Here is a 13,186-nt window from a genome sequence, read left to right on the forward strand (position 1 = left end):
TTTTCAAATGCCACTCTCAGGATCATGAAACAGAAAAAACTAATTTTAAGAACAGTTACCTCCACTGCTGCTTTTGCTCTTTCAAACTCTTCTTCTAAGGAGTGGTTTCTAGAAAGTAATGCACTTCCCCAGCGATGTTCTTTGGTCAGTCGAGCCTGAAATCAATCATACACATAGTGTTATAATATTAGAATCACATGATATTATAGAAACGTACAGGTACTTTTCCTTTTCCCATTTCACTTCTCTAGAGTTCAAGAATCATCTGTGATTGATGACATTTTTGGAGTACTGTGCTGGTATGATGTTGCCTAAACTGAGATGCTGTCAAAATGTGTGTGAGCATGCACGTGTGATTCTTCCAACAGTGGGTCTCAGCCCTGGACATACTAAAACCACTCCTCAGGCCTCATCTCCCAAAGATCTTATTTTAATTGGTCTTGATTCCAGGCCTTGATATTTTAGTTAACCTCTCCAAGTGATTCTGATACACAGCTAGGATGCGCAATCTCCATTAGAAGTCTAGCTTTCAGCTTGTGAGGAAGATCAGCCTCCGGTTAAAAACATAAAAGCTGCAGAAATGAAAGTGTGGCTTCCAGGCCTTTCTCCTTATATACACAGCAGACCCTCAGGCAGAATTCTCTTCCTTTTGCTTTCCCTCTGTTGGCACTGTCTTATGTCTCATTTCTCAGGATATTGCTCTCTATTAAATAATAATGAATCACTTAGATAAAATCATATCTGATAAGGCCAACTGCTTTGCCACAATTAATATGCAATGTAGTATATACACATCTTAACTTAGCTAAATGCAAATATTTTCAGAAGACCTTTCCCCAGGAGTCCACTGTAATTAAAAAAATTAAATTTTAATTTCACAATAAATGAATACTTGTTTTGAAAAAAATTAATCATGGAAAATAAGAGGTGGACCACTAGACCTTTTTCTCTGCAGTTACATAAACATTTATACACATAATGTGTATGGTAATATGTACAGTAATGTGTTTCAAAAACATATGAAACATAAAAGGCATGCCATTCTTCAATTTTTTCACTCAACAATTTACCTTGGAGAGTTTTCTTTTTTGTTTTTGCTTTTTTTTTGGTCTATCTCTCTGCTCTACCAGTGGATCCATAAGGATAAGAATCTTGTTTAGTATCTTTTGTACTACCCATGCCCAGCACAGGGCCTGACAAGGGATGAGTGCCCACATATGCCTAAGGGCTGCAGGATGAGGCATGCTCTGAGACACAGCTAGGCCTTGGGGAGTAGGAGGAGAGGGGCTTGACATGAATTTCCCCGGTCCCTTTTATTATAGAGTGCAGGTGGGGTACGGAGGGTGACTTCTTGGTATGTGTTTAGATTGCTCTGTAGTAGTGACGCTCAACCCTGGCTTTCCACAGTAATTACTTGAACAGGCCTGGGCCCCAGCCCAACCAATTAAATAAGAAACTGAGGGTGGGGCTTGGATGTTTGAAAAGCTTCTCTGGTAATTCTGAAAAGCAGTCATGGTTTGAAAACGACTGTTCTACAGCAAAACTTTCCTCTTCACACAGCACTTGCCCTCCATATAGCTCAGCTGCTCTTCATTCGTTTCTCTACCATTGTTGGTCCTGAAGGGGACCCCCTCTTCTATCGTGACACGATAGTACTACCAGACACCATTCTAAGTAATTTAGGTATTACAATTTATTTTGATCTTTTGACAACTTCATGAGGTAGGTATTATCAACTCCATTTTCAAGATGATGATGTTGAGATACAGAGAGCTTAATTCGCTTGCCCAAAGTTATACAGCTAGTAAGTGGCAAGGCTGGTGCTTCAAGGCCATGCACATAACCACTCTTCTACACTGCTTCTCCCAGGAGGCTGCGCTCACCCAGCCATGCTAAGAAGACAGAAAACACACAGAAAAGCTGCCCCTGGGGGGCCATTGCATGGGTGAGGAGTCAACAAGGAAGCCCTAAGAATGCTGTGGATTGCAAGCAATAATGAAGTAATTATGACCGTAAAAAACAGTGTTAGTCTGTGTTTTGCTTTAATAAATGTGGAACATTTATTTATTAAAACATTAATTTGCTTTTCCCCCTCTTTGCTGGGAATACTTCTGTATCCTCAGTGTCTCCTAGCAGGTAGTGGGTGCTCCATAAGTAGTCAATAAATAATTGTTGAAAATACGCTGTCAGTGAATAGATGAGTGAATGAATTAAAGATATTTTCTCTCCTTAGCCCCAGGAGGTGTTCTCAATCAATGTTTTCTGTTCAATCCAGGAGGCTAAGGGGGAAGTTACAGGAGACTGATAGAGGTCTTGTTTTTTGTCCTGGATCTGGAGTGGCAGAAGTCTGTGCTAGCAAAGTCCTATTGCCTGGGCTTTAGAAGTGGGGAATGGCAGCTAAATGCCCAAGGGGGCTGCCTAGGAAAATGCAAGGCCCACAGGCAGCACAAGGGTGAGGCGCCTACAGGGGTGCCTGTGGTCAGAAGAGGGAAGGGTGGTGGGGTACCTCTGGGCTTGCAGGAGCATCAGCGCCTCACTGTTGGGTGGGCCAGGCTCATGGGCCACCACGAACAAGTAGCCTCCCTTCTCTAGGCTCCATGAAAGCTACTACCTCCTCCTAACCTGGACACTGACACAGGGAGGGTGACGTGAAACATAAAAGTGAAGTCAACTATCATATCATCCTGGCAAGTGGGGTCTTAGAGCCAGATTTAATATCAGTAAATAAAAATAATAAGACATTTCTTGTACTCCAGGGTTGTGGCAGCCAATTTATACTCATTGCAAAAACAAAAGAACTCGTGATAGAACAATATATGCCCAACTTTGAAAAAGGCAAATTGAGATTGCGTGATTTCTTGATATCATATAAGAGAATTTTCTAGGTCTTCTCGATCCTTGTATTAGTTTCTTATGACTGGTGTAACAAATACAAACTACCACAAACTCATTGCCTTGAAAAGACAGAAATTTATTCTCTCAAAGTTCTAGAGACTAGAATTCCAAAATCAAGGCATTAGCAAGGCCACGCTCCCACTGAAGGATCTAGGGGAGAATCTGCACTATGCCTCTCCCAATTCCTAGTAGCTTCAGGCATTCTTTGGCTTATGACTGCGTCACTCCATGTTGCCTCCTCTTGTCTCTCAAAACTCCATCTGCCTTACTCTTATAAGGTACATGTGGTTGCATTTAGGGCCCACCCAAATAGTTCAGGAAAGCCTCCTTCTCCCAAGACCTGTAATTTAATCATGTATTTTGCTATAACTGGCCACCATTCAGCCAACTACAACCCTGATCTAACACTTTTGGGCTACAATATATCTGATGAACAAATATAAACAAATATAAAGGGGAAGATAGTTCACAATCTTTTGGGATTTAGTCGTTAGGATGTGTAACCTAGTAGAGATGTTAACTCCAATGGTGATATCTTATTGTCTTGTAGAAAGTTAGCCAATCTTGTACCTAACTAGGGAAACTCATTTTGGCATTTATTTCTCAACTGGCTATATAAAGCTCTGTTCCTTATTGTTTTGCTTTTGGAACCAACTCTACTGTCTTCCTGTTGGTTCCTTAATTAATAAAATAAACAAAAATTTCAAGTGTGGACACATGGTAAGAAATAAACTTTCTGAGAAACTGAAGAAAATGCAAATAAATGAAAAAATATCCTGTGATCATGAATTGAAAGAATTAATATTGTTAAATTTCTCTAACACTCCCTAAAGCAATCTATAGATTCAGCCCAATTCTTATCAAAATTCCCATGATGTTTTCCACATAAAGAAAAAAAATCATAAAATTCGTATAGACTCACAAGAGACCTTGAATAGCCAAAGCAATCTTGAGCAAAAAGAACAAAATTGGAGGGCTCATACTACCTGCCTTCAAAATATATTACAAAGCTATAGTGATCAAAATGGCATGATAACAGCATAAAAACAGGCATATAAACCAATGGAAGAGAAGAGCGAGCCCAGAAATAAACTCACGTATTTATGGTTAATTATTTTTCTGCAAAGGTGCCAGGAATACGCAATGGAGAAAGAATAGTGTCTTCAATAAATAGTTCTTGGAAAACTGGATATCTACATGCAAAACAATGAAATTAGACCCTTTTCTCACGTTATATACAAAAATCAACTCAAAATGGATTAAAGACTTAAATATAAGACCTGAAACTATGAAACTACCAGAAGAAAGCATTGGGGAAATGCTACAGGACACTGGTCTGGGCAAAGAATTTTTAAAATATGACACTAAAAACATAGGCAACAAAAGCAAAATAGGCAAGTGGGATTACATCAAACTCAAAAACTTCCACACAGCAAAGGAAACAATCAAGATGATAAAGAGACAACCCTCAGAATAGAAGAAAATATTTGCTAACTATACATCTGATGAGGGATTAACATCTAAAATATATAAGGAACTTAAACAACTCAACAGCAAGAAAACAACTTGATTTAAAAATGGAAAAAGGACCTGAATGGACATTTCTCAAAAGAAGACATACAAATGGCCAATAGATATATGAAAAAAATGTTCAACGTTACTAAACATAGGGAAATGCAAATTAAAACCACAGTGAGATATCACCTCACACCTGTTAGTATGTCTGTTATCAAAAAGATGAAAGATAAGTGTGGAGAGGATGTGGAGAGAAAAGAACCCTTGTAAACCATTGGTGGAAATACAAATTAGTACAACCATTATGAAAAACAGGAAGAGGGTCCTCAGTAAACTACAAGTAGAGCTACCACATGATCCAGGAATTCCACTACTGGGTGTATGTCTGATATGGTTTGGCTGTGTCCCCACCCAAATCTCATCTTGAATTCCCATGTGTTATGGGAGGGACCTGGTGGGAGGTAATTGAATCACGGGGGAAGGTCTTTCCCGTGCCGCTCTCATGATAGTGAATAAGTCTCATGGGATCTGATGGTATTATAAGGGGGAGTTTCCCTGCACAAGCACTTTCTTTGCCTGCTGCCATCCATGTAAGACATGACTTGCTCCTCTTTGCCTTTCACCATGATTGTGAGGCCTCTCCAGCCACGTGGAACTCTAAGTCCATTAAACCTTTCTTTTGTAAATTACCCAGTCTCGGGTATGTCTTTATCAGCAGTGGGAAAATGGACTAATACAATATCCAAAGGAAATTAAATCAGTATGTCTAAGCAATATTTTAATTCCTGTGTTCATTGCAGCATTATTCACAATAGCCAAGATACAGATAATCAGTCTGTCTATCGATGGAAGGAAGAGTAAGGAAAATGTGATATATACACACGATGGAATGCTATTCAGCCTTATACAAGAAAGAAAAACTCATTTGTGACAACGTGAATGAACCTAGAGGACAGTATGTTAAATGAAATATGCCAAGCACAGAAAGACAAGTACCATGTGATCTCACTTACACGTGGAATCGAAAAAACTTGAACTCATAGAAGCAGAGTAGAATGGTGGTTACCAGGGCCTGGAGGTGAAGGTTGAGGGGTTTTTGGCCAAAGGATATAAAATTTCAGTTAGATAGGAGGAAAAAGTTCAAGAGATCTATGGCACATTAGGGTAACTATCTTTAATAACAGTGTATTATATTTTTGAAACTCGGTAAGAGAGTAGATTTTAAGTATTCTCACCATAAAAAAAGTATGTGAGCGAATGCATATGTTAATTAGCTCAACTGAGCCATTTTACAAAGTATATATATTTCAAAACATCATGTGTTACGTGATAAATGTATAAAATCATAATTTGTCAGTAAAAAATAAATTAATAAAAAAGAAAAAATCTTTGTGCATTTGTATAATGCCATGAATGACCAATGAATGGCAGCAGAAGAAAGTGAAAGCACTAATATTTTTGTCCCAAGGCAAGTCCTTTTCTTAGCAGGCACTTCTCACCAGGAAGATACAACCTGACTTTCCTGTGAAGCCTGACCTAACAGGACTCCATTACCATCCCTGGCTTCCTTCCTTCAACAGTGTTTCATGCACCAGCGGCACCGCACATCACAGGATGCAAAGGGCACTGGAAGAAGAGAAAAATCTCTCCGAATTCTAGGCTTACAGTTCATCTTCTCTTTACTACTTAAAACAACAAGTGCAAACAGAATCTTACTGTGTAAATGGAATTTTATTTTCATAGTACAATTACTGTTTAGGGAAGTGTTATTTTCCACATTTTTAGGAAGGCCTTAGATTATCATTAAGACGAGTGTTATCTATGTCACATTTTGAAACCATTTCTTTTGCCCAAGGAAGTATAAGATAAATGCCATCAAAGATCAGTAGACACTGAAGGTACACAGAGGCAGTTTTCAAACTGTGATTAGTATGCTGCTAAGATCCTGAAACTTTTCTGCCACTTAGCAGTGTGCTCAGACATACTGGTTCAGGATTGAGAATGAAATACAGATTATAACATACGGTAAATATCAGCCTTCCTTTCAATGCAAACTTTTTTTTAAAAATTTAATCATAGGCAAAAGCTGTGGGAAGATATATATATACACATATATATACACACACACACACATATATAAAAGTAATGCTTATAAACTGGTTATATTGCTTAGCACTTACATAAAGGTATGGTAAACAAAACAACTACACATTACACTCATAAATTTGAGTTGCAGTTGTTTTGACAGCACAGTGATTTCCAAACCTTTGTGGGCATCAGAATCACTGGAAGGCCTTGTTAAAATGCAGATTGCTAGGCCCCACTCCGAGGGACTCTGATTCAGTCGGTGTGAGGTAAGGCCCAGAATCTGCATGTCTAACAAGTTCTCAGGTGATACTGATAGTGCTAGGCTAGGGAACTACACAGAAAACCTCTGATCTAGATATTGGCATTATGTGTATATAGTTCACAAATGTACTCTAATGTAGGCATTTCTTTTCTCCTTTACATGATTTTGAAAAATACTCCACAGCTCTAGCAAGCTCCTGGAAACACCTTGGGTTTACAAATGGCATTTTAATTGGTTTAACCTAATTGGATTGTAGGATATTACACTCTCCAAAGAAGATGGCTGATTGTTCTGAATGATAAGCACTAGGTAAAGAAAGAGAAGAAAGAATTTAAAAAAAAATTTAAAGGAATGCTGTGTTTTATTTTCTTTATTCAAAATTATGATTGTGATCAAAATTATAATTTGAAAATTACTATATTTGTGGCTGTGGTTGTTCTAGCACAGTGTTGGCTAACCACAATGACCATTGTTAATAGCTTCTCATACAATTGCCTTTATATTATTGCTGGAGGAGAAAAAGGAATCTGTTTAACTGTAGAAAAGAAAAATATAACAACTAGCAGACCTTGAGTGACAGAATAACATGGTCATTAAAAGCATACGCTGGAGTCAGACTGCCTGAGGCCAAATCCTGGTTTACCATTTACTACTACCTGGTGACCTTGGACAAATTACTTAAACTATTTTCATCTGCAAAGTGTACGTTCACATGTTGAGTCCCTATAAGGACTGATTACAACAATTCATGTAAATACACCATACATAGGACATTGAATGTGCTCAATACAACTTTGCTTTCATTATTATCTTTCTCGTTAGTGCCTATCAGGTGTGACTTTTAGAGTACTTTTGTTTAGTGGTTGGCGGAGACTAGTTGGAGTCTTACACTAGAATAGATCATTTAAACACTTTCCTCGTTGAAATACTCAGGATTTTTTTTTTTCCTTAAACACTCAACAAACATTTGTCATTGAAAGTACACACGGCTGGGCGCGGTGGCTCACGCCTGTAATCCCAACACTTTGGGAGGCCGAGGGGGGCAAATTGCCTGAGCTCAGGAGTTTGAAACCAGCCTGGGCAACATGGCAAAACCCTGTCTCTACTAAAAATACAAAAAATCAGCCAGGCGTGGTGGCTGGCGCCTGTAATCCCAGCTACTCAGGAGGCTGACGCAGGAGAATTGCTTGAACATGGGAGGCAGATGTTGCAATGAGTCGAGATCGAGCCACTGCCCTCCAGCCTGGGCGACAGAGCAAGACTCTGTCTCAAAAAAAAAAAAAAAAAAAAAAAAAAAAAAAAAAAAAAGAAAAGAAAATACACACAAAAAACTGTCCCTTGTATGTAAAGGAGCCAATTCCTACAGCGTTTACAAGGCATGGCAGCGTATAGTCCTCATCTCCCTTTAACTATGAAATTCTATGTTGCAGAACATTGAGGCAAATAAGTGATGATTTGTGAACAGTCTATTATTGGGCAAAACTAAAAACTATTATTGAAACTAGTTTTAAAAATGATCCAGAATAAAATTTTGGGTATTTTTTTCCTGCCATTTAATTAACTTCAGCTGCTACTTCCACATTGTTAAATTTGATTAGTTGTTTTCCTTTTTTGTTAGGATCCCTTATCTTTCCACTTCCACAAGTATTTGAGAATGTACTGTGTACAGATTTCCTACTGTGCTGGAAGTGGTCTTTCAGATTTCCTTCCTACCTGTCTGCCTTCTTTCTTTCTTCCTTACTTCCATCTTTGTTTCATTCCCTCCTCATTAATCACCCACTGTGTGTGGCCTGGAGAGAAAAAGCCATGTTGAAGTGGCTCCTGTGCTGTATTCCAGCAAGCAAAATTATTAATATTGATAGTGTATCTAATTTTTTTTGTTAGACACAAAGATCTCAGCTTTAGTCTAACTCATCTTTCCAACTTTTTCCTTGCCTCGCGGAGAGTAGACATTCAAGCACATTTGTTGAACTGAAATGGAATGAAACGGGAGCCATCAATACTTCTAAAAGTAAGGGCTTGAGAATCATTTTGGGAGAGGAAGGCACAAAATTGTGTATGGCCTGAAATCAGATGACAATCCTAATTTGTTTTACAAAGATTCTGGAATAAAGTGATACACATTCTTTAAAGTTACTTAACTCATATCATCCTTGTAAAAGTAAGGAATAATGAGAGTTTGCAGTGAGAAGGGAAACTGTGAATTATCTCTGGTGGGTAAGCAGGATGTGGCTGATAGGAGGTGGTCTGTAGTTAAAAACAAAGACTTTATTTATTTATTTATTTATTTATTTATTTATTTATTTTCGGAGATGAGGTTTCACCATGTTGCCCAGGCTGGTCTTGAACTCCTGAGCTCAAGGATCTGCCTGCCTCGGCCTCCCAAAGTGCCAAGATTATGGGCATGATTCACCGTGCCCAGCCCAATAACAAAGGCTTTAGGAGCTAATGGATTGATTTGAATCCTGGATCCTCTCCTCTTTAGCTGTGTCACCTGGGGAAAATTTCGCTCTCTAAGATGTATTTTTCTTCTGTGAAATGAGGATTATATTTCATATTCTTACAATATCCCAAAGTTATTGTAAGAATTCCAAATAATATATAAAAATATAATCTCATATTACACCTAAGAAGTAGGTATGTGATAAATAACAGCTACTAACATACATTTCCTTTTACATTACTCCTTTAGAAATTTAGAAAACATACCTGCACTTAAGGTTTAAATTGCTCTGGTTTGGGATTGAAGGAAATCAAAATGTTTTACTCCAAAATATATTTCTTTGACATAATCTGAAGTGGCCCTGCAAAGCTGTCTTTTGTTGGGGAAATTCCCATCTGTAGATCTGTAGAGAATCTGTATTAATGCAACCAGCACTTCCTTTGCCCAGATCTAGGAAAGATTAACTGAGAGTGACACCTTTAAAGGGCTGAAAGGAAACATTTACCAGCTATCCTCTCTGAGACTCCTACCTGCCAGAGGTTTCATCTATATAATAAGGCCCCCTTTGTTAGCCAAGCCTCTTCCCTTCTCCCTCCCATAACCTGTCCTGCAACCAAAACCTGCTTTTGGCCATGCTATGAGCCCATATTCTCTCTGCAACCTCAAGATGGTATATAAGCTTCTGTACCTCAATGGGGGGCTGAGTCTTCGTTTTGAGGGCTCCTGTGTATACACATTAAGAATATTTGTATGCCTTTTCTCCTATTAATCAATCTGCCTCATGTCAGTGATTTTTCAGTGAACCTTTGGGGACCAAGGGCTTTGGCCCCCTCAGGATATTGCCAAAATTTAAATTGTTCTGGTTTGGAATTAAGACTACATGAATGGAAGCATTTGCTGTGCCAAAGTCAGAAAAATCAGTGAGTTACAAAATTGTGACTTGGCACTTGGAGAGCTGGCTGCTGCACAGCCCAGTAAAATCTAACTGAGGTCTGTAAGAGCCTGTCTCGGAGTTACCCTTCCAAGTGTCCAAATCCAAAAAGGCCTCCAGCAGAAGCTGAATTATTTTTCTTTTGCCTCACTAATCACTATCTTAACCTATTTGTGGAGAAAGGTAATTTTATATTACATTCTGTGTTTTTCTTAATTCTTCAAGTGTTTTCTAATTTTTCGGGATATATGAATTTTAAAAACAATTAACTCCAGGGAATATTAGTTACACAGTTTGGGTAAGTGGCAGGAAACTTTACTCTTAAAAATACAGAGATTATATAATGTATTATAATCTCCAGTCACCCTGATTAGTATATTTTTGGGGCTCAGAAAAATGGTACCCTAAAACATGGTACTTGGACATGCCAGGTACTTTGAGCTAAAGAGGCAGCCTCAGAACCAAAGTGTCTCTGACCTTCTCCCATTCCCCTGTCCCTTGCCCCTCTGCCTCCCCTGAAGCACAGGTAGGGACTTTCTCTGAAGTTTCCAGACGAAATGCAATCTCATCGGAGAAGATTAACTCCCAGGAAGGAACACTAGAGTTGACACCGCACCAACTCCGTTAAAGATCCTGAAACTTTTCTGCAATTTAGCAGTGTGCCCAGACTTGCTGGTTTAAGATTGAGAATGAAATATGGATTATAACACATGGTAAAGATCAGCCTTCCCAATATGGCTTTTGTTATATATAGACATTTATATAAATCAACTTCTTACATATTTTAAGTTCAGCCTAAAGATTTCTCTGTACATAGTGAGCTATAACCTAAATGGAAATGTAAACAGACTGTGTAACCTACTGTTGTGCAAATCATGGAGTTTTGGCTCATCGAAGGGCACTCAGATGAACCTTACCCCAGGCTGAAACTGCCCCCACAGGGTTGACAAGAATTGCATGCCAGATTCTGGACAGAAATATGGTGACAATTAAGCATTAATAAGGCTGCACTTTGTCTCATTTCCTTGTGGCTAAAAGTCACATAGCAGTAGATACAGACCATTTATATCCTCATTGTTCCTACAGACAGGATCTCTGACATTCAGATCACAGGGCTTTTGTTTAAGGATCATTAAGGTGTTTTTCAGACCCTGAATTCCAGCAACCAGTTTGAAGACCCCCCACAGAGGAATGGGATCGGCATGAGAACACAGCTTCTTCACGTCTCTGTCCAATAGCTTCACCCTGCACTCTTCAACCAGTTAATGATCTCCACACTTCTGCCCACTCCAAGACCCTTAAAACCCCTAGCCCCAAACTCCTCGGGGAGCTGGATTTGAGGTTTCCTCCCATCTCCTTGTTTTGTGACACTATGATCAAACCTCTTTCTCTGTTGCAACTTGGTGTCTTGGCTAACTGACTTGCATTGGGTGATGAACCTGTTACAGTTACAAGGCTATTGTCTGTCCTTCAGGCCCCTTCATTTCCCCTAAAAATCATTTACTCTTCCTCTAAAAGTACCATCATTCCCTACTTCTCTCTCCTCTATGAAGAGGATATTTAGGCTCCAAGCATCCGTCCCTTCTCTGAGTTTCATACTTTGTGTGACTCTCTGCATGCTTCCACATCAATCTGTTGGCATACCTTTTCTCCTGTTAATCACTTTGTTTTGTAGACTCAAATTATCAAAACTTCCAGAGGTGGAAAGAAAGTTCCTTTTATCCCTACAGCATTCAAAACACTATTTGAAAGAGGCTAGACTATGTTTTTCCTTTTCCTCGTCTTATAAAGAAAATTTGAAAACATTAGTTATTCACATTGTGAGCTTCCATTTTCTTTGTGACTCTGAAATACAACTTTTAAAGGAATTTTGTAAATAGTCTTCACCTGTCGGGTCACTGCCTTAGATAATTTATGTTGGCTTGAAAGAGAAGAAAACATCTCCTTGATTTTCCTGGGAACCATCTGAGTGATACTTTTTTTTTTTTTTTTTTTGGCTGAGTCTCGCTCTGTCACCCAGGCTGGAATGCAGTGGTGCAATCTTGGCTCACTGCAACCTCTGCCTCCCGGGTTCAAGCAATTTTCATGCCTCAGCCTCTTGAGTAGCTGGGACTATAGGCATGTGCCACCAAGCCTGGCTAATTTTTGTATTTTTAGTGGAGACGGGGTTTCACCATGTGACCCAGGCTGGTTTTGAACTCCTGACCTCAAGTAATCCACCCACCTTGGCCTCCCAAAATGCTGGGATTACACACGTGAGCCACCACACCTGGCCCCATCTGAGTTATACTTTTAAGGTGAATTTTTATACCACCTTCATGATTTTATCTGTATAAATAGTTCATATATTAAAAGACAATATATTGTTATGCTTCTAACAGTATATAAATCAACTTCTTACATATTTTAAGTTCAACCTAAAGATTTCTCTGTACGCAGTGAACCATAACCTAAATGGAGGTGTAAACAAACTGTAACCTACTCCTGTGCCAATCACACAGTTTTGGCTGATCAAAGGGGGGCAATTGTTCAAACCGTGTTCAAGTAAGGCAAATGCCAAGCTGCAACCAATACAGCTGTTTCTGTTCCTCATTTTAGTTTTCTGGACATCACTTTCCTTTTACTTTCTGTAAATCTTCCTTCCTGTAGCTTCACTGGAGTCTTTCTGAGCCTACTCTGGCTCAGGAGGCTGCTTGATTCGTGAATTGTTCTTTGCTTAGTTACTCTGTTAAATTTAATTTGGCTAAGGTTTTTCTTTTCTTTCTTTTTTTGAGACAGGATCTTCCTCTGTCTCCCAGGCTGGAGTGCAGTGGCTCAGTCTGAGCTCACTGTAGCCTCTGCCTCCCAGGCACGGTCATCCTCCTACCTCAGCCTCTTGAGGAGCTGGGGCTACAGGCTTGTGCTATCATGCCCGGCTAATTTTTGTGTTTTTTATAGAGACAGGGTTTTGTTATGTATTCCAGGCTGATCTCAAACTCCTGGGTTCAAGGGATCTACCTGCCTTGGCCTACCAAAGTGCTGGGATTACAGGCGTGAGTCACTGTGCACAGTG

The 13,186-nt window shown here is 39.2% G+C and overlaps 1 protein-coding gene across 24 annotated transcripts in view; it reads right to left on the reverse strand.

The window, feature by feature from the left end:
• The window catches only part of LOC105489960 (peroxisomal biogenesis factor 5 like), a 250,128-nt gene that overhangs the window by 75,565 nt on the left and 161,377 nt on the right, over positions 1–13,186 (reverse strand). For all 24 annotated transcript variants that reach the window (XM_024795422.2, XM_024795420.2, XM_024795418.2 and 21 more), the window contains one exon: positions 60–155. In XM_024795422.2, the coding sequence (XP_024651190.1) occupies positions 60–155 (96 nt within the window). The remainder of the gene's footprint in view (positions 1–59; positions 156–13,186) is intronic.

This window comes from Macaca nemestrina, chromosome 2 (genome assembly GCF_043159975.1).
Source record: "Macaca nemestrina isolate mMacNem1 chromosome 2, mMacNem.hap1, whole genome shotgun sequence".
Lineage (NCBI taxonomy): Eukaryota > Metazoa > Chordata > Mammalia > Primates > Cercopithecidae > Macaca > Macaca nemestrina.